Source organism: Phyllobates terribilis, unplaced genomic scaffold, assembly GCF_046119375.1.
Source record: "Phyllobates terribilis strain yellow unplaced genomic scaffold, ASM4611937v1 Scaffold_1__5_contigs__length_1240528914, whole genome shotgun sequence".
Classification (NCBI taxonomy): domain Eukaryota; kingdom Metazoa; phylum Chordata; class Amphibia; order Anura; family Dendrobatidae; genus Phyllobates; species Phyllobates terribilis.
Window position 1 is genome coordinate 830,567,127 of NW_027362761.1, and position 22,272 is coordinate 830,589,398.

A 22,272-nucleotide genomic window follows, 5' to 3' on the forward strand; every position below is an offset into this window, starting at 1 on the left:
CATTAAGAAGCCATCCTACTCCACACTCATTACCTGTATTAATTGCACCTGTTTGAACTCGTTACCTGTATAAAAGACACCTGTCCACACACTCAATCAATCACACTCCAACCTCTCCATCATGGCCAAGATTTTGCAAGTTTTCCCACCTACAAAGAATGGAGAAGTCTGTAATTTTTATCATAGGTAAACTTCAACTGTGAGAGACAGAATCTAAAAAAAAAATCCTGAAAATAACATTGTATGATGTTTAAATAATCAATTTGCATTTTATTATTATTATGAAATAAGTATTTGATACAATAGAAAAACAGAACTTAATATTTGGTACAGAAACCTTTTTTTGCAATTACAGAGGTCAGAGGTTTCCTGTAGTTCTTGACCAAGTTTACACACACTGCAGCAGGCATTTTGGCCCACTCCTCCATACAGATCTTCTCCAGATCTTTCAGGTTTCGGGGCTGTCGCTGGATAACATTGAGTTTCAGCTCCCTCCAAAGATTTTCTATTGAGTTCAGGTCTGGAAACTGGCTAGGCCACTCCAGGACCTTGTTGGCCAAAATCTCACGATACATGACCCCATCCATCCTCCCTTCAATACGTTGCAGTCGCCCTTTCCCCTTTGCAGAAAAGCACCCTCAAAGTATGATGTTTCCCTCACGATGATCCATGGGATGGTGTTCTTGTGGTTGTACTCATCCTTCTTATTAATAATAATAATAATAATTTTTATTTATATAGCACCAACATATTCCGCAGCACTTTACAATTAAGTAGGGACATGTACAGACAATATAAACAATATAATGTACCACATTTCAACAGTTACAGGAGGAGTGAGGGCCCTGCTCGCAAGCTTACAATCTATATGGAAATATGGGGACACAATAGGTAGAACATGGTCATCAGCCAGTATCTGTCTAAGAGCAGTTACCGTGTGCTATTTAGTGCATGGAGGATGTGGAGACAGATAAATAGTCAGGAACAGATTAAGATTAACATTTAGGAGGGAACAGGGGAGAGTTAAGCCCCCGTCTCACATAGCGAGATCGCTAGCGAGATCACTGCTGTGTCATGGTTTTGGTGACGCAACAGCGACCTCACCAGTGATGTCGCTATGTGTGACACTTTGCAGCGATCAGGCCCCTGCTGTGAGGTTGCTGATCGCTGCAAAGTGTCCTGGACCATTTTTTGGTCGTTGCCCTCCCGCTGGTCAGCACACATCGCTGTGTGTGACCAGCGGGAGCAGCGATCAGGCTGGTAACCATGGTAAACATCGGGTTACTAGGGGCGCACGCGCACCTAGCAACCCGTTGTTTATCATGGTTACGAGCCTGCTAAAGTGAGCGGTAACCGCTCACCGTAGCAGAGTGGTAACCATGATAAACGGGTTACTAAGTGCGCGTGTGCCCCTAGTAAACCGATGTTTACCATGGTTACCAGCCTGCTCCTGCTTCAGCAGGCTCGTAACCAGGAGCAGGACATCGTGGAAAGATTCTTTCCACGATGTCGCTGCTCCCCTGATCGTTGGTGAGCCTGCCTGTTTGACAGCTCACCAGCGACCACATAGCGACGCAGCAACGATCCCTGACAGGTCGTATCGTTGCAGCGTCGCTAAGTGTGACGGGGCCTTTAGGTTGGCGAGTTGAGGTGATAGACTTGTCTAAACAGATGTATTTTTAAAGCACGTTTGAAGACATGGGGGCTAGATATTAGTCGGATCGTTTGGGGCAGTGCATTCGAGAAAACTGGCGTGAAACAAGAGAAGTCTTGGAGACACAGGTGTGAGGTTCAGATTAAGGAGGATGTTAGTCTTAGATCAGTTGCAGAATGGAGGGCACGGGACGGGTGATAAACAGAAATGAGGGATGAGATATAGAGCGGTGCAGAACTGTGGAGAGCTTTGTGGGTGAGAGAGATGAGTTTGTATTGTATTCTGTGGTGAATGGGTAACTAGTGCAATGATTGGCACAGGGTAGAGGCGTTGGTGAAGCGGCCTGATAGAAATACGACCCTGGCTGCTGCATTCAGAATGGATTGGAGAGGAGAGAGTTTGTTTAGAGGGAGACCGATTAGAAGAGAGTTGAAGTAGTCCAGACGAGAGTGAATAAGAGCGACAGTAAGAGTTTTTGCAGTGTCAAAGGTGAGAAAAGGTCGGATTCTGGCAATGTTTTTAAGGTGCAGGTGACATGAGCGAGTGAGTGATTGTTTATGGGGAATAAAGGAAAGTTGTGTGTCAAATATGACTACAAGACAGCGAGCTTGCTGCTTGGGAGTTATGGTGGCACCACTCAAGGAAATTGCAAAGTCAGGTATAGGTAGGTTAGTAGAGGGAGGAAGAACAAGGAGTTCAGTTTTGGAGAGATTCAGTTTCAGATAGAGGGAGGACATGGTGTTAGAGACAGCGGTATTTTGTATTAGAGGGGGGTGATATCAGGTGAAGAAGTGTATAGTTGGGTGTCATCAGCATAAAGATGATACTGGAAACCAAATCGACTGATGGTTTGTCCAATAGGATCAGTATACAAGGAGAAGAGGAGGGGACCTAGGACTGATCCTTGTGGAACTCCAATAGTAAGGGGAAGATTAGAGGAAGAAGAGCCGGCAAAACATACCGTGAAAGGAGTGGTCAGAGAGATAGGAGGAGAACCAGGATAGCACGGTGTCCTTGAGGCCTATAGAGCGGAGCATAGTGAGGAGGAGCTGGTGATCCACAGTGTCAAAAATTGCAGAGAGATCCAGGAGAAACAGCAGGGAGTAGTGACCATTAGATTTAGCTGTTAGTAGATCATTAGAGACTTTAGTGAGGGCAGTTTCAGTAGAGTGTGAGGAGCGGAAACCGGATTGTAAATTGTGGAGAAGAGAGTTATCTGAGAGATAGTGGATTAGATAGGAGTTGACCAAGCGTTCCAGTAGTTTAGAGATGAAGGGAAGATTAGAGACCGGTCTGTAGTTAGCAGTGCAGTTCTGGTCCAGAGATGGCTTTTTAAGTAAAGGGGTTATGATGGCATGTTTGCATGAAAAGGGAAAGATACCCGAAGAAAGAGAGAGGTGAAATATTTTAGTTATGTGGGTAGTGACAGCTGCGGAAAGGAACTGAAGGAGATGTGAGGGAATAGGGTCACTGTTGCAGGTTGTAGGGCAAGAAGAAGCGAGGAGTCTGGTCACTTCTTCTGTGACCGGCTCGAAGATGGAAAGTGAACTTGAGGTGCGGGAGGGAAGAGGATTCAGACTCTGAGGGGATTGTGCAAAAATATCTTGACGGATATGATTGATTTTTTGTAGGAAATAAGTGGCCAGATCATCAGCGCTTAGGTTGGTGACGGGGGTATGTTCTTTAGGGCTCAGGAGGGAGTGGAAGGTTTCAAAGAGTCGTTTAGGATTGTTGGCTAGAGATGTGATGAGAGTGGTAAAGTGGACTTGTTTAGCCAGATGGAGAGCAGTTATAAGTTTTGAGCATGAATTTATAGTGTTGATATATATAGTGTTCACTTCTTCTTCTTCCAAACACGGCGAGTGGAGTTGATACCAAAAAGTTATATTTTGGTCTCATCTGACCACATGACCTTCTCCCATGCCACCTGTGGATCATCCAGGTGGTCATTGGTGGACTTCAAACAGGCCTGGACATGTGCTGGTATAAGCAGTGGGACCTTATATGCCCTGCAGGATTTTAATCCATGACACCGTAGTGTGTTACTAATGGTAATGTTTGAAATTGTGATCCTAGCTCTCTTCAGGTCATTGACCAGGTCCTCCTGTGTAGTTCTGGGCTGATTCCTGACCTGACCTTTCTCAGAATCATTCTTATCCCTCGAGGTCTTGCATGGAGCCCCCAGACCAAGGAAGATTGACAGTCATCTTGTGTTTCTTCCATTTTCTACTAATTGTTCCAACAGTTGTTGCCTTCTTGACAATCTGCTTGCCTATTGTCCTGTAGCCCATCCCAGCCTTGTGCAGGTCTACAATTTTGTCCTTTATGTCCTTAGACAGCTCTTTGGTCTTGGCCATGGTGGAGAGGTTGGAGTGTGATTGATTGAGAGTGTGGACAGGCGTTTTTATACAGGTAATGAGTTCAAACAGGTGCAATTAATACAGGTAATGAGTGTAGAGTAGGAGGGCTTCTTAAAGAAAAACTAACAGGTCTGTGAGAAACAGTATTCTTGCTGGTTGGTAGGTGATCAAATACTTATTTTATGCAATAAAATGCAATGTAATTATTTAAAAATAATAGAATGTGATTTTCTTTTTTTTATTTTTACATTCTGTCTCTCACAGTTGACGTTCCCCTAAGATCAAATACTTATTTTCCGCACTGTAGATGCTTATTATACAGCAAGACAACAGTATAGGATTATTGTTATAGGGATGGTAAACTATATTTCCCTGATTTGGCAATGTAGGAGAACGTTTTTTTATTTGTTAAATTAATTTTTAAATTAATTTGAAATGATGTATTTTTTCAGAATGCCCTAATGATGTACCGCAATTGTTATATTTTGTCGTAGCTTTATCTGATGAGAATAATATCTTTGTTTTTACTATATATTGACCTGCATGATAGCAGCATGTTGTGCCAACTTCTATAGCTCATAGTAATCGATTAGAAAACCTGTTATTATTTCGACCCTTCCATTTTTATCAGAACAGCATTGTAAAGGGAGAACTTAGGTCCAAAGTATTTAATTTCAAGACTTTTAAGATAAGAAAAGAGAAGAAATATTTGAAGGAGAAATACAACGTCATAAAGGTCTGTTTTAAGATAGCCATTATCTATTAACCTTTGAAATTATGGACAGACTGTAAACTACAAGTCACTAAGGAGTGCTGTACCAGTGGCCCTAGAAGAAAATGCTGGAACGTGGCTCATGACAGTTACATGGTATTAGTTTTTTTTCAATTTTACTCTCATTTTAGTAAATACATGCTGAGCCAAATTAACTCTAAGGTATCAATTCAACATTTCACATGGATTCATCAGTTTGTGCTAGGTACTGTTATTGTCAGCAATATCATACAATTTGGCTATGAAATATTGCTGAATGTTGGGTGTGACATTTACTGCACTCTTCTACTTTAAAGGGCTTCTCCGAGAATGACATAATATGGAGTCCCTGATATATCGTAATTCAAACTGCAGCCCATTTTAGTCACTTGGTAGGATAGGTTGCAGACTGAAGACATACTGCTCCCAAGACTTGTGTCATAACTGACAAGAGCTGTATCACACACACTTCAGTCAGCAGCCAGGAGCACCGTTGTCATATGTGAAGAAATATATCTCTTCTCTGCTGAGTCAAAAGGGGATTATCTCCAGCTTTATCCTCCTCAATGTTTATTTGTTTTCCGGTTCGGTGCAGTCAATCTTTGTGCAATGTTTTAAAGCTGTCAGACCGACGGAGGAGGATGAAGCTGGGGTTATCTTCGATGAGCACAAAGTGAGTTTAAACATATTTCTTCACATATCAGCCACTGACGGGGTATGATACAGCTTTTGTCAGTTGAGACACACATCTCAGGAACTGTATGTCTTCAGTCTGCAGCCCGTCCTGACAAATGACTAGGACGGGATAAAGTTTGAACTATATTAGGAACTCCATTTTATCCCATTCCTGGAAAAACCCTTTAATAAAAACAGTCATGGCCGAAAGTGTTGGCACCCTTGAAATTATTCCAGAAAATGAAGTATTTCTCCCAGAAAATTATTGCAATTCCACATGTTTTGTTATACACATGTTTATTTCCTTTCCATTGGAACAACACAACAAAAAAAACAGAAAAAAGGCAAATTGGACATAATTTCACACAAAACTCCCAAAAATGGGCCGGACAAAATTGTTGGCACCCTCAGCTTAATATTTGGTTGCTCACCCTTTTTAATAAATAACTGCAATCAATCGCTTCCTATACGCATCAACAAGCTTCTTATACACCTGTACCTCTCAACTGGAATTTAGGACCACTCTTCTTTTGCAAACTGCTCCAGGTCTCTCATATTTGAAGGGTGGCTTCAAACAGTGGACCCTTTGCTGGCCACTTCAGAACTCTTCAGCATTTTGTTTCCATCCATTTCTGGTTGATTCTTGAAGTGTGTTTGGGGTCATTGTCCTGCTGGAAGACCCATGACCTAGGACACAAACCCAGCTTTCTGACACTGGGCACTACATTGCAACCCAAAATCCTTTGGTACTCTTCAGATTTCATGAAGTGTTGCACACAGTCAAAGCACCCAGTGCCAGAGGCAGCAAACATTCTCAAAACATCTTTGAACCTCCACCATATTTGACTGTGGATACTGTGTTCTTTTCTTTGCAGGCCTCATTCCATTTTCTTTAAACAGTAGAATGATGTGTTTTACCAATAAGCTCTATCTTGGTCTCATCTGTCCACAAGATGCTTTCCCAGAAGGATTTTGGCTTACTCATGTACATTTTGGCAAACTGCAGTGTAGCTTTTTTATGTCTCTGTGTCAGCAGTGGCGTCCTCTTGGGTTTTCTGCCATAGCATTTCATTTCATTCAAATGTTGATGGATAGGTCGCGCTGAGACTGATGCACCTTGAGTCTGCACGAAAGATCGAATTTCTTTGGAACTTTATTGGGACTGCTTATCCACTATCTAGACAATCCTGCATTGCAATATTTCATCAATTTTTCTCTGCCGTTCACGTCCAGGGATATTAGCTACAGTGCCATGGGTATTAACCTTCTAGATTATGTGCGCACTGTGGACAAAGGAACATCAAAATCTCTGGAGATGGACCTATAACCTTGAGATTGTTGATATTTTTCAACAATGTTGGTTCTCAAGTCCTCAGACAGCTCTGTTCTCCACTTTCTGCTCCCCATGCTTAGTTTGGCACACACAAACACACAATGCAAAGACTAAGTCAACGTCTCCCCTTTTTAGCTGGTTTCAAGTGGGATTTTCAAATTGCCCACACCTGTCACTTAACGCAAAGTGAGTTTGAACGACCATCACATGCTTGAAACAAAGTTGTTCACCCACAATTTTGGGAAGGTGCCAACAAATTTTTCCTCCGCATTTTTGGGTTTTTGTGTGAAATTATGTCCAATTTGCCTTTTTTTCTTTTTTTGTGTTGTCTCAATACACAAAAAGGAAATAAACATGTGTGTAACAAAAAAATGTGTACCTGCAATAATTTTCTGGGAGAAATATTTAATTTTCTGGAACAATTTCAAAGGTGCAAACACTTTGAGCCATGACTGTATGTCTTTCAGCTGCATATAACAAGCCACACCTATGCCAATGTCTATCTGCTACAATTCAGTCAATTTTTAGGTGACACTAGCTGTTTAAGGCTATGTTCCTACAAAGAGTTTTTATTGAGTTTTTGATGTTGTAGATTTTCTGCACCATTTCTGCCTCTATTAGTTAAATTAGGTTGCTTGCATTTTTTTCATTCCATTTTTGAGTGCATTTTTTAGATACATTTTTACCGTGTGTTTGATGCTGCGGTTTTTGTCTCTTTTAGGTATGTCTTGTTTTAAATTAAGCTGATTTGTTTCTGATATTTTCTGGTATATGGCTGTGGCAAAACTTTATTGATACAGTCATGTGTGGATTATTATTCATTATTATAGCGCCATTTATTCCATGGCGCTTTACATATGAAAGGGATATACATAGTGCAAACAATTACAATACATTTTGAACAATACAAGTCGGCGAGTGGTACAGGAGGAGCAAGGACCCTGCCCGTGAGGGCTCACAATGTACAAGGGATGGGTGAGGATACAGTAGGTTAGGGTAGAGCTGGTTGTGCAGCAGTATAGTGGAGCAAGGGTTACTGCAGGTTGTAGGCTTTTCGGAAGAGGTGGGTCTTCAGGTTCCTTTTGAAGGTTTCCACGTTAGGCGAGAGTCTGATGTGTTGGAGTAGAGAGTTCCAGAGATGGGGGGATGCAAGTGAGAATTCTTGTATGCGATTGTGGGAAGAAGAGATAAGAGGGGAGTAGAGAAGGAGATCTTGTGAGGATTGGAGGTTGTGTGTAGGGAAGTATAGGGAGACTAGGTCACAGATGCATGGAGGAGACAGGTTGTGGATGGCTTTGTATGCCATAGTTAGGGTTTTGAACTGGAGTCTGTGGGCAATGGGGAGCCAGTGAAGGGATTGACAGAGAGGAGAGGCCGTGGAATAGCGGGGGGACAGGTGGATTAGTCATTCAGCAGAGTTTAGGATAGATTGGAGGGGTGCAAGAATGTTAGAAGGGAGGCCACAGAGCAGGAGGTTGCAGTAGTTGAGGCGGGAGATGAGGACGTGCACTAGTGTTTTTGCAGATTCATCTTTGAGGAATGTGCGGATCCGGGAGATGTTTTTGAGTTGAAGTCGGCAGGAAGTGGAAAGGGCTTGGAAATGTGGTTTGAAGGAGAGATCAGAGTCCAGGGTTACCCCGAGGAAGCAGACTTGCGGGACTGGGGAGAGTAAGCAGCCATTAGCTATGATGGATAGGTCTGTTTGGGGGGGCTGAGTGAGACGGTGGAAAGATGATGAATTCAGTTTTATCCATGTTAAGTTTTAGAAATCTGTCAGAGAAGAAGGATGAGATAGCGGACGTACATTGTGGGATTCTGGTTAGTGAGGAGGAGATATCGGGTCTAGAGAGGTAGATCTGTGTGTCATCAGCATAGAGGTGATACTGAAAGCCATGGGACTCTAAGAGCTGTCCCAGGCCCGAAGGTGTACATGGAGAACAGCAGGGGTCCTAGGACTGAACCTTGGGGGACACCGACAGATGGGGGCGAGATGAGGAGGTGGTGTGTGAGTGGCAGACACTGAATGTCCTGTCTGTTAAATATGAGGAGATCCAAGATATGGCCAAGTATTTGATGCCAAGAGATTGCATGAGTTTTTTTGTCTGTGGATTTTTTGTATCTAATGCAACCCTATGCAGGAAATCTGCACATGCAAAAAGAAAAACTTACATGTTGCGGATTTCAAAAACACACTGCAATTGAGTTTAGGCAGGGTAAGAAAAAGCACAGTAGGTCTAAAATTTCTAGAAAGCCCATCCACCTTGCTTGAACTGTAAGATGCTGCATTTTTAGTAGAAGTGAAAATATGCTGCTTCAAAAACGCACCAAAAGTTCATCATCAGAATTTAACCTAAATGTAGTATGTGATACATTTTTGGGACCCTCTTACCCAGATCTCTCACATAATATCTTATAAATCTGCGTCATGATGTGCATTATACAGTCTCCCATTTTCCCTAGCATAGGCTGCTATCTGAAATTCTTTTTTATTACTAGTTTTATCTACACTAGTCCTATTATCTGATGTGTAAGATGTATGTAAAAGAAGAATGTGTTGTTAGAAGGTTTCAATGTATCACTTTTGAAATATAAAGTATTTCCTTTCAAAAGACAGTCATTGACCTAATCTTTCCTACCAGAACTGGAGGGCTGAGTACAGGTTTGACCTCTATTTCTTGGTGGCTGCCTTCTTCACTGAGTTCTTAATTTCCATCAGTCATTCTTAATGATGTCTCTATTGGTGCTCCTCTATACTTAATTATTCTCTCCCACCTTACATTTTGTTCAGGTCAATGGTAAAGGAGAGATCATTTAACATCTTATGACTGAGATAACACTATTTTAGATACTGAAGGATGAACAGGTATGTCACCTGCTTCTCTACCACATAATGTGCAGTGATGTGAATTTTTGTATGAAACAGAATAATGTACAAAAAATGTAGACTGTAGCAGAAAATTGTAATTGCAAACAAGTTTTTTTATTAATTATGATTTGTAAACGAAGAAGCGAAAGCTGGGCAGTGCTTGTCATTTGTAGATCGTCAGCTTTATTGTATCTCAAATATAGTGCAAGAACAATGGGAGATGATGCAGGCAGCAGTTGAGGCAACGGTCGTTTCGATCACATATGGGCTTTTTCAGCCATGTTTTTCTGGCACGCTGCGTGAATCGGCCATTGCCACAGGAGCTGACTGCACAATTTCCTATTGTTTTTGCATTACGTTTTGGATACAGTAAAGCTGACTATCTACAAATCTACTATCTTTCTTTTCTTCTCTACTTGCAAATAATTCTATAGGCTGTGATCTGTGCACATCATTGAAGTCAGATTAATAGTTTCTGCCATTTCTAACTAGCCAGCTGGTATAGAGCTCAAGTTGCTGCATTGAACCAATGGAGCCTGTAATTTTTGTAGGTTTGAAATATTATAGTGAACAATTCCCATACTGATATTATATTATGGATTAATCACTTATTAATAAATACACACAAATCACAAATCATATAGCCATTCAAGGCCATAAATAACAAAAATACAAGAAACATTATTACATACAAGCTAAGATCATTACTGATAAAAATACATCATATACTCAGGGGAGAACACACACTAACAAGTGACAAACAAGATAGGGCACATGAAATACTTGCATAAGCCCAAATTCGCTAAGTGATACAGTCTGGAAGAGTTAGCAGGAAAGCTTAATGTCTTTAAACTCACCAAGTCATGGCGTTTATTTTACCTGAAGGATGCGCATGAGTTATCGGTATCAGACTGGAAACTTTTTTACTATAATATGCCCGCTAATTGGCCCTTACACTCATTCTTTAATTTGTTTGTTTACTCATTTATTTAGATGTATTTTCTTCTATGTGCTTGATTTATTACTTATTTTTTTTCTCCACCAGATTGAATACAATACATTAGCCTCATATGGAGACACTATTCTATTTACTGTATGTGACCATGACTGTAAATGACGAGTGATCTGAACATCACTTGTCTCCATGAAGATGATTTCAGTTGTTACTTGAAAATCGAAGTAAAAATATGTTTTAAATAAAAAAAATTAGCTTCCGACCAAGTTGTTAACATGAATGGCTTTACCATAACCGCATGAGTTCGTGATGAAACATTACACATACGAGTGAATAAAAAATGCAATGAAGAAACCCTCTCTTTCTTACTTTAATAGACAGGAGTGTTACCTATTTTTTATTTTTTTCATTTATGATAAAAGGAAACCTGTCAGACCTGTACACAAAAAAAATCTATTTAACGATAGCCATAGTGATAGTCTGCAGGTCTAAAATACTAGTGATTGGACCCATTCTATGCCCGGGTAGCGAACACTTTTATTGATACATTTTTAATTGTATTAATTGAACCGTGGTCAGCACGAGCGCATACAGCACTATCCTGCGCCATTTTTGCTAAGCATTGTATATATAATATACTGATAATATTGGGGTGTACTCACTTATGCTGAGCACTGTATATATAATGTATTGATAATAAAAGGGTGTACTCACTTATGCTGAGCGCTACAGTTCATTGTGAAAGTATTTGGCCCCCTTGAACTTTTCTACCTTTTGCCACATTTCTGGCTTCAAACATAAAGACATAAAATTCGAATTTTTTGGGGAAGAATCAACAACAAGTGGGACACAATCGTGAGCTGCAATGAAATTTATTGGATATTTTAAACTTTTTTAACAAATGAAAAACTGAAAAGTGGGGCGTGCAATATTATTCAGCCCCCTTGAGTTAATACTTTGTAGCGCCACCTTTTGCTGCGATTACAGCTGCAAGTTGCTTGGTGTATGTCTCTAGCAGTTTTGCACATTGAAAGGCTGAAATTCTTGCCCATTCTTCCTTGAAAAGGAAGCTCGAGCTCATTGAGGTTGGATGGAGGGCGTTTGTGAACAGCAGTTTTCAGCACTTTCCATCGATTGGATTCAGGTCTGGACTTTGACTTGGCCATTCTAACACCTGGATACGTTTAATTTTGAACCATTCCATTGTAGATTTTGCTTTATGTTTGGGATCATTGTCTTGTTGGAAGATAAATCTCCGTCCCAGTCTCAGGTCTTTTGCAGACTCCAACAGGTTTTCTTCTAGAATGGTCCTGTATTTGGCTCCGTCCATCTTCCCATCAATTTTATCCATCTTCCTTGTACCTGCTGAAGAAAAGCAGGCCCAAACCATGATGCTGCCACCACCATGTTTGACAGTGGGGATGGTGTTTTGAGGGTGATGAGCTGTGTTGCTTTTACGCCAAACATATAGTTTTGCATTGTGGCCAAAAAGTTTGATTTTGGTTTCATCTGACCAGAGCACCTTATTCCACAAGTTTGGTGTGTCTCCCAGGTGGCTTGTGGCAAACTTCAAATGTGACTTTTTATGGATATCTTTGAGAAATGGCTTTCTTCTTGCCACTCTTCCATATAAGCCAGATTTGTGCAGTGTACGACTGATTGTTGTCCTATGGACAGACTCTCCCACCTCAGCTGTAGATCTCTGCAGTTCATCCAGAGTGATCATGGGCCTTTTGGCTGCATCACTGATCAGTCTTCTCCTTATTCGGGATGAAAGTTTAGAGGGACGGCCGGGTCTTGCTAGATTTGCAGTGGTCTGATACTCCTTCCATTTCAGTATGATCGCTTGCACAGTGCTCCTTGAGATGTTTAAAACTTGGGAAATCTTTTTGTACCCAAATCCGGTTTTAAACTTCGCCACAACAGTATCTCGGACCTGCCTGGTGTGTTCCTTGGTCTTCATGATGCTCTCTGCACTTGAAACAGAACCCTGAGACTATCACAGAGCAGGTGCATTTATACGGAGACTTGATTACACACAGGTGGATTCTATTTATCATTACCAGTCATTTAGGACAACATTGGATCATTCAGAGATCCTCACTGAACTTCTGGAGTGAGTTTGCTGCACTGAAAGTAAAGGGGCCGAATAATATTGCACGCCCCACTTTTCAGTTTTTATTTTTTTTAAAAAGTTTAAAATATCCAATAAATTTCGTTCCACTTCACGATTGTGTCCCACTTGTTGATTCTTCCCCCAAAAATTAGAATTTTATATCTTTATGTTTGAAGCCAGAAATGTGGCAAAAGGTAGAAAAGTTCAAGGGGGCCAAATACTTTCACAGTTCACTGTATATATGTAATGTACTAATAATTCAGGGGGTGTACTCACATATGATGAGCGCTGTGTATATAATGTATTGATAATAAAGGGGTGTACTCACTTATGCTTTGTGCTGATATATAATGTACTGATAACACAGGGGGTATGCTCACTCATACTTGGTACATTTTTAATTTTATTAATCGCACCGGAGTCAGCACATGCGCATACCACGCTATCTTGCGACATTTTTGCTGAGCACTGTATATATAATGTACTGATAATATATGGGTGTACTCATTTATGCTGAGTGCTATATATGTAATGTACTGATAATACAAGGGGTGTACTCACTTATGATGAGCGCTGTGTATATAATGTATTGATAATAAAGGGGTGTACTCACTTATGCTGAGCGCTATATATGTAATGTACTGATAATATAGGGGGTGTACTCACTTATGCTGAGTGCTGTACATCTAATGTACTGATAATACAGGGGTGTACTCACTCATGCTTTGCGCTGTATAAATAATGTACTGATAATATAGGGGGTGTACTCACTTATACTGAGTGCTGTATATATATATATATATATATATATATATATATATATATATATATATATATATATAATGTATTGATAATACAGGGGTGTGCTCACTTATGCTGAGCGCTGTATTTATAATGTACTGATAATACAGGGGTGTGCTCACTTATGCTGAGCGCTGTATTTATAATGTACTGATAATACAGGGGTGTACTCACTTATGCTGAGTGCTGTATAAATAATGTACTGATTATACCGGGGTGTACTCACTTACGCTGAGCACTGTATATATAATGTACTGATAATATAGCGGTGTACTCACTTATGCTGAGCGCTGTATTTATCATGTACTGATAATACAGGGGTGTACTCACTTATGCTGAGCGCTATATTTATAATGTACTGATAATACAGGGGTGTACTCACTTATGCTGAGCGCTGTATTTATCATGTACTGATAATACAGGGGTGTGCTCACTTATGCTGAGCGCTGTATTTATAATGTAATGATAATACAGGGGTGTACTTACTTATGCTGAGCGCTGTATTTATAATGTACTGATAATACAGGGGTGTACTCACTTATGCTTTGCCTTGTATATATAATGTACTGATAATACGGGGGTGTACTCACTTACGAATTTGTCTCTCCCTTTCATTCTCTCTCATCCTGGATATAATGTCATTATTGCGCCACACTGAGCATGCTCAGTCTATAGAGGCTTCAGACAGACGAACACATCCCCGGTTATATTGTAGATTTGTAACATATTTCAGTGTAATTGGAAGTGCAACTGTAGGAAGAAAATGACTCTACATCTCCGTACAGGCCCTCAGTTGTAATCATCAGGGTGGTGTTGGGGCAGTGAACTGTCAGCGTTCACGACACAGTGAGAGCGCTGTAATCACTCCCCTATTTCTTGACTGACATCTTGCTCTGTAGAATGTTTACGGTACATGATGTCAATCATTGAGATTGGGGAGTGGTTACAGCGCTCTCACTGTGCTGTGAATGCTGACTATATACAGCCCAGGTGCTGCCTTGAAGACTGGAACTAAGCGGATACTTGGAGAATATAATGCACTTCAAATTACAGTGCCATATATGTGCAAAACGTTATCTAAGTGCAAATTACCACTAGGGTACATTTTTTTTTGTTTGTTTTTTTGCTGACATTTTCCTTTTAAGGGTTAAAGGTTCATTCAGACGTCCATGGCAATTGGTCTGAGCACGGACCGCAATGCACGGACTGGTTGTGGCTCTCCTGACCCGAGCGTGACAGCTTCATATATTTCTATGCAGCTGTCACGTATGGGTCAGGAGAGTGTCAGCCAGGGCTGATATGCACGAACATCCGAATGAGCAGGGCAGCCGTTGTTTTTTTGCTGACATTTTCCTTTTAAGGGTTAAAGGTTCATTCAGACGTCCATGGCAATTGGTCTGAGCATGGACCGCAATGCACGGACTGGTTGTGGCTCTCCTGACCCGAGCGTGACAGCTTCATATATTTCTATGCAGCTGTCACGTATGGGTCAGGAGAGTGTCAGCCAGGGCTGATATGCATGAACATCTGAATGAGCAGGGCAGCTGTTGTTTTAATTTTTATTTGATAAATGAATAGTACACATGAAAATAAGCAACTTTATAATATATCTTATCAGAGAAATCTACTTCTCTCTCCATGTGGACTTATCTTTCATTTTCCAAATTCTCAATTCACAGGTAAAATCTGTATTCATTGAAGAAGGACTTTCCCATTACTGAGCTATGAGATGCCATTTATTACTGATAATATTCTATGTAGATCTGACTTAGCTCCTCCCTCTTCCTCCCCTTCAACTCCTCCCCTCTACATCGAATCTTATCAGTAGCAATTTTCACCTCCTATCTCAGTGATGTAAAAATTTGTTTTTACTGAATAAAGGTTTTACCCATAAATTGAGAATTTTGAGTATGAATGATCAATCCACAAGGAGAAAGAAACAATTTTATCTAATACAACATATTACAAATTTGCATATTTTCACGTGTATTATTGATTTATGGAATAAAAATTAAAATGACAGTTACACTTTTAAGTCTTCTGCATAATATAATCTTATAAATGAGTTGTAATGGTTTATAGGCAATTTATTTTGGATCTGTATTGAACTAAAATACTAGTTTCCACTTTTGTTTTATCTGTTTTCAATAATTTCAGATAAAATTGTAGCAAAGTAATTTGACCTGTTATACAGAAGAAAAACTAGACCTAATAAAATAAAAGGATCCCTATTTATCAGCAGCACGCGCACCATTCTTTAAATGTCAAGATAACACATGGACTGTGGCCTAGAATATTTTGTCCTGATAATTTATAGTGCTATAACACACTGGAGATAGTAAAGTTGAAAATGGACTTAAATACACTTGGTGCAATCTACTATCTAGAAATATAAATCCTGAAGAAGGTACAACCTTCTAGAATAGAGAAGCCAATTTACACATCTGATTTCTGAGTTCAGATAAGTTAATCAGAATAAATCCATGGGTCAGTGGACATGTCTTCAGTATTAACAAATAATCCCAAACGCATATTGTTTGTGGGCACATGAATCCGTCTGGACCAACTGTGCACCAATACAAACAAGAAACTCCACAAGACAGTTACAAAAAGCGAACAACACGGAGTCTTTTTCAATTTTACTATAAAGATAAATTCAACTTTATTAATACATATAGTTATTTTAGTACAAAATTGTAAAATTAGACAAGATCTGAGCAGGAGGGGGATGAAAAATAGCAGCAAGAGGCGCAAAACAATGATAAGGGAAAAGGAAATGACAGCACCTGGGAAAATTTAAAATAAGAGGTACCCGTGTGCACAAGCCTTTGTTAAAGCCACACTTCCTGAAACAGCTGAGAGAGTAGACAATTAATATATATATATTGCAATGTAGGAAGCTGCACAGGCAGTGGCAATATAATCAGGGGTAATACCCTAAAAACCAATAGCATGAACACACAAGCTTAGTAAACCTCGGTGCCGCTTACCCCTTATCAGTGATGCGCATCCAAAGAGTAGTATGGGTGGTACTGGCTTCCCGACGCGCGTTTCGCGTGGAGTACCAAACAGCTTTCTCAAGGGAAGGTAAATTGACTGCGTGACAGGACCTTAAAGTATCTAGGTTACCGGTCACGTGGTGCACCACGTGATCGGAAACCAGCCAATAGGATCGCATGTACGGCGCACGCGCACGGGGCAGAGCAGTCCCGGCACATGACACCCGGCGGTCACATCCGGGAGCGCGCAGCAAAGGGCTGCGCACACACGGACGAGAAGAGCGCCGAATGTCCAGGCCGGGGAACTGAATGCACCGGGCGCGCACGCACAGCAAACCAAGGCAAGTAAATATAACACATTACCATGGCAACATCTGACAATGGGCATACACATAGAGGGGGGAAAAGAGAGGCATAACAAAAAAGATAAGTTGTGTAGTAGAAGGTGAGTCCAATCTGAATTGTAGCAAACTTGTGGGGACCAACCTAGACAACAGAGAATAGAAAAGAAAAATGGACAAATAAAATTAGTAATTAAAGAAAACAAAACACCAGTTATACACAAAGACCATGGGAACACGCAGGCAATATATGGAATGTACTGCACAAACAACACTGGAAGTTTTAAAACTTGATAAAAAACAGGGACAAAGTGCAAAAAAAGGGGAGGGGGAAATATAAATAAAAATAAAAGAAGGAAGAATACAGGAGAACAAACGCGAACAGATGGAACCTATTATAGATATGGGGCAAAACTAAGTGTTTCATTCAAACCCTTAGGGGACATAGTGTCCAAGGTCACTATCCATTTGGTTTCCCGCTGTGCTAAAATACGTTTAACATTGCCCCCCTCGCCCCCAACCGAGGAAGAAGCATGAATTAATGAATTTACTGCTGTTGACTTTCTGAAAACGTCAGTACGAATGGAAAAGTCATCATCGACCTCCAAACTGATATCAAGAAAGTCAATTTTAGCAGCATCCGCCTTATAAGTCAGGCGGATATTCAAATTATTGGTATTGATTTCCCCCATAAATTTCTCGAGCTGCTGCACTGTACCCCTCCACAGAAAGAAGATATCATCTATGTATCTATACCAGCACAGCACATGGTCAGCGGCCCACCCGCCCTCGCCACCAAAGGGGGATCTCTCCCATGAGCCCAGGAAGAGATTGGCGTACGAGGGCGCGCAGGCCGCACCCATTGCTGTGCCACGTTGTTGGAGGTAAAACTGATCCTTAAAGATGAAAAAATTGGGTTGACGGCGTCTTTGTGGATGCAGATACTTTATTGGTTACAGCCGACGTGGAGACCTTGTACACGTGTATTTCCCATACAGATGGATTGGAAGCTGTCCTCCTCTTTCTCGGGGCCTCCCACCTGGACGGCCCCTTATGCGGGTTTATTTTCGAGCTGTTGCACTTCATTTTGACCCACAATTTTTTAATCTTTAAGGATCAGTTTTACCTCCAACAACGTGGCACAGCAATGGGTGCGGCCTGCGCGTCCTCGTACGCCAATCTCTTCCTGGGCTCATGGGAGAGATCCCTCTTTGGTGGCGAGGGCGGGTGGGCCGCTGACCATGTGCTGTGCTGGTATAGATACATAGATGATATCTTCTTTCTGTGGAGGGGTACAGTGCAGCAGCTCGAGAAATTTATGGGGGAAATCAATACCAATAATTTGAATATCCGCCTGACTTATAAGGCGGATGCTGCTAAAATTGACTTTCTTGATATCAGTTTGGAGGTCGATGATGACTTTTCCATTCGTACTGACGTTTTCAGAAAGTCAACAGCAGTAAATTCATTAATTCATGCTTCTTCCTCCCATTATCCCGCAACCATAGGGGCCGTCCCGGTGGGACAGTTCCTGAGGGTGAGGTGGATTTGCTCCTCCTCTCGGGATTTTGAAACTCAGGCTAGAGCTCTTAGGCAGAGATTTGTACAACGAGGTTATAGCAATAGATCAATTAAAAAAGGATACAACAGGGCTAAGGCAACATCACGGTCCCAGCTCCTATATGGGCATAAACAAACTAAACGGACTGAAGGCCTGACACGATTTATTACCACATACAATACGGAATGGGATAATATGCGTGCCATTCTGAGGAAACACTGGTCAATATTGTTGACTGAACCCTGTCTTATGGGCTCTATCAGTGAGTTTCCATCCATGACTGCAAGGAGAGCCCGAAACCTGGGTGATTTGATTGTCAGGAGTCACTATGTTCCCATTAATAATACCTTCCTCTCTGCCAGTCAACCCATTTTGGGTTGTTTCCCCTGTGGTCACTGCTTGGCTTGCGCCAATGTCCTACGTACTCGAACCTTTGACTCTGCAACAGGAGACAGACAATTTCAGATTCAACACCGTATCTCCTGTAGCTCCACTAATGTGATCTACTACGCCACATGTGGATGTCCACTTATTTATATTGGTCTTACATCCAGGGAGCTCAGAGTTAGGGTTCGGGAGCACGTTAGGGACATTGCCGCAGCCAAGTCAGTGACAAACCCCTCCGAGCTAAAGACACTTCCCCGCCACTTCCGGCAATTCCACAACTGTGATGCGTCTTCACTCTCCATCCGTGCTATTGATATGGTACGGTTGGGGGCGAGGGGGGGCAATGTTAAACGTATTTTAGCACAGCGGGAAACCAAATGGATAGTGACCTTGGACACTATGTCCCCTAAGGGTTTGAATGAAACACTTAGTTTTGCCCCATATCTATAATAGGTTCCATCTGTGCGCGTTTGTTCTCCTGTATTCTTCCTTCTTTTATTTTTATTTATATTCCCCCCCCCCCTTTTTTTGCACTTTGTCCCTGTTTTTTATCAAGTTTTAAAACTTCCAGTGTAGTTTGTGCAGTACATTCCATATATTGCCTGCGTGTTCCCATGGTCTTTGTGTATAACTGGTGTTTTGTTTTCTTTAATTACTAATTTTATTTGTCCATTTTTCTTTTCTATTCTCTGTTGTCTAGGTTGGTCCCCACAAGTTTGCTACAATTCAGATTGGACTCACCTTCTACTACACAACTTATCTTTTTTGTTATGCCTCTCTTTTCCCCCCTCTATGTGTATGCCCATTGTCAGATGTTGCCATGGTAATGTGTTATATTTACTTGCCTTGGTTTGCTGTGCGCGCACGCCCGGTGCATTCAGTTCCCCGGCCTGGACATTCGGCGCTCTTCTCGTCCGTGTGTGCACAGCCCTTTGCTGCGCGCTCCCGGATGTGACCGCCGGGTGTCATGTGCCGGGACTGCTCTGCCCCGTGCGCGTGCGCCGTACATGCGATCCTATTGGCTGGTTTCCGATCACGTGGTGCACCACGTGACCGGTAACCTAGATACTTTAAGGTCCTGTCACGCAGTCAATTTACCTTCCCTTGAGAAAGCTGTTTGGTACTCCACGCGAAACGTGCGTCGGGAAGCCAGTACCACCCATACTACTCTTTGGAGGCGCATCACTGATAAGGGGTAAGCGGCACCGAGGTTTACTAAGCTTGTGTGTTCATGCTATTGGTTTTTAGGGTATTACCCCTGATTATATTGCCACTGCCTGTGCAGCTTCCTACATTGCAATATATATATATTAATTGACTACTCTCTCAGCTGTTTCAGGAAGTGTGGCTTTAACAAAGGCTTGTGCACACGGGTACCTCTTATTTTAAATTTTCCCAGGTGCTGTCATTTCCTTTTCCCTTATCATTGTTTTGCGCCTCTTGCTGCTATTTTTCATCCCCCTCCTGCTCAGATCTTGTCTAATTTTACAATGTCTTCAGTATTGCAGTATTACACTTAAATAACCCTTTCTTTCCTATTGTAATATTACAGTCTCTGATATCAAAACATTTAAACATTTTTTATTTGAATAAGCATATTTGAAATTGTCGCCATAAAGCCCTAGGCTTGAACAAAGGTTTGTTTTTTTTACAGGTATGCAGGACACAATAACTCTTATAGTTTGACATTAAAAGTTTTTCAGAATTTAAATGGGTAAAGCACCACTACCAGTCTCCTTTCACAACTCTTCCTAATGTAAAACCCCTTATTAGAAGAGCACAAGACAAAATGGTAAACTTTCAAAATATAGAATGCAAGTTGACACAATTGTTACATTTCTTTGTTACATTAGCATATGAAAAGAATAGTTTGACTCCATAATTCTATTCTACTTTCAACTCTTATTGGGAAATGGATGGGTTAACGTGGGATAATTACTAGTTCTTGTATGAATGTTCTGTATCTCAGGCGGCAGCTACAAGAGAAAAAACCTCTGTCTGTACTGTAATTCTATACTATCTTTGTACTTTTAATGATCCTTGAATAAAACTTAATATACTATATATATATATATATATTTATATATATATATATATATATGTATATATATATATATATATGTATATTAACTTTATTAACAACATAATAAAATATAAATACATAATACTTTAACAGTCGAATCTTATTAGTTACAGTGGTGGTAAGATTAAGCAATTCAAAAGAAATGTGCTGAAACCTTATTTTACATTTTAATAACAATGTTTTATCATGTTATGAAAATATTTTCAGAACTTACCTTGCTTTTCCTGGGGATTTACAAAATGAAGCACTATTAATGCAATGCATGCTCCAGTCATCAACACAAAAAGGACAATCAAGAATATCTCTAAGGATGTTAATTTTTTCGACTTCATCCTTCCCGCACGTGGAGCCCACTGTGTAAAGAGAACATCTGATGGAAATGTGGATCAGGTGAAGTACTGCTGAATACTCATCACTATAATATACTTTATCATTTTATCTATATTACTGTGGACTTTGGTCAGTTATCTACAATGATTCTGCAATGAAAAGAATTACATAATTTAGCCACGTAAAAATGTATTTCTAGTTATTGTATTAATTACCTATTTATTTTATTGTATATTTAATGTCCAGTCAGAAAATGTTACATTTTATTTACCCTTTCCACATCTTTTTATTTTATTTTATAGCCTTTTAAAATAATGAATAATATTTTATTCAATATTTACTTAGAATAACTTATAATGATTCAAGTTTATAGCAGTTTGTGTAAATATATTTAAAATATGAAAAATATTTACAAAATTATTAAGACTAGAGATGAGTGAATTTGTTTTGAATTTTTAGGTATTTGTTGAGCCAGAGGAGTTTGAAATTTTTTTAATTCGATTTGTGTGAACTGCTTATAAGGGTTGTCTATGATAGTCGCCACCATTTTACACATTGCATAAGATTGTATCAGCCAGATATAGTCAGGTCACAGTCCGAGGTCAGAATTCCAGGAAGATAGTGGATCAAGACAAAGAGGCAAGGCAAAATGGATGCTGAAATGCAAGGTCAAAGGTCGGCAGCAAAATATCAAAATACAGGAACACAGAGTACATAGCAAGCACACACCACTTGAGCTAAGCTACAACTGGCAGTAGTTGGAGGCAGAGAGCCATCTAAACAGCCAGGTAATTACCCGAATAGAAGACACATGGAGGAAGCCCCGACATGCCCCAGCCATGATTGGACAGCTGAACTGTCACGCAACACACTGACAGCTCAGCGCTCCTCAGCCTTCAATTGGACGAAGTATGACAGATCAATATGCGCTTTCTCTAGATTGGATGGCTGAACTGTCACTCACTGTGTCCAGACACACCAATACGCAGAATCATGACATGAGCTTTTTTTTTTTGAGGAGTTGGTTCTGGCTCACCCTAAAGTTCTGGTTGGGGAAATA

General features: G+C 40.6%; 1 protein-coding gene across 1 annotated transcript in view; it reads right to left on the minus strand.

The window, feature by feature from the left end:
- The window catches only part of LOC141153370 (ovochymase-2-like), a 127,011-nt gene extending 105,694 nt beyond the window's left edge, over window positions 1–21,317 (minus strand). The window contains exon 1 of the mRNA XM_073638080.1: window positions 21,097–21,317. Coding sequence (XP_073494181.1) covers window positions 21,097–21,214 — 118 coding nt within the window. The 5' untranslated portion in view covers window positions 21,215–21,317. The remainder of the gene's footprint in view (window positions 1–21,096) is intronic.
- Between the last annotated feature and the right edge of the window lie 955 nt (window positions 21,318–22,272).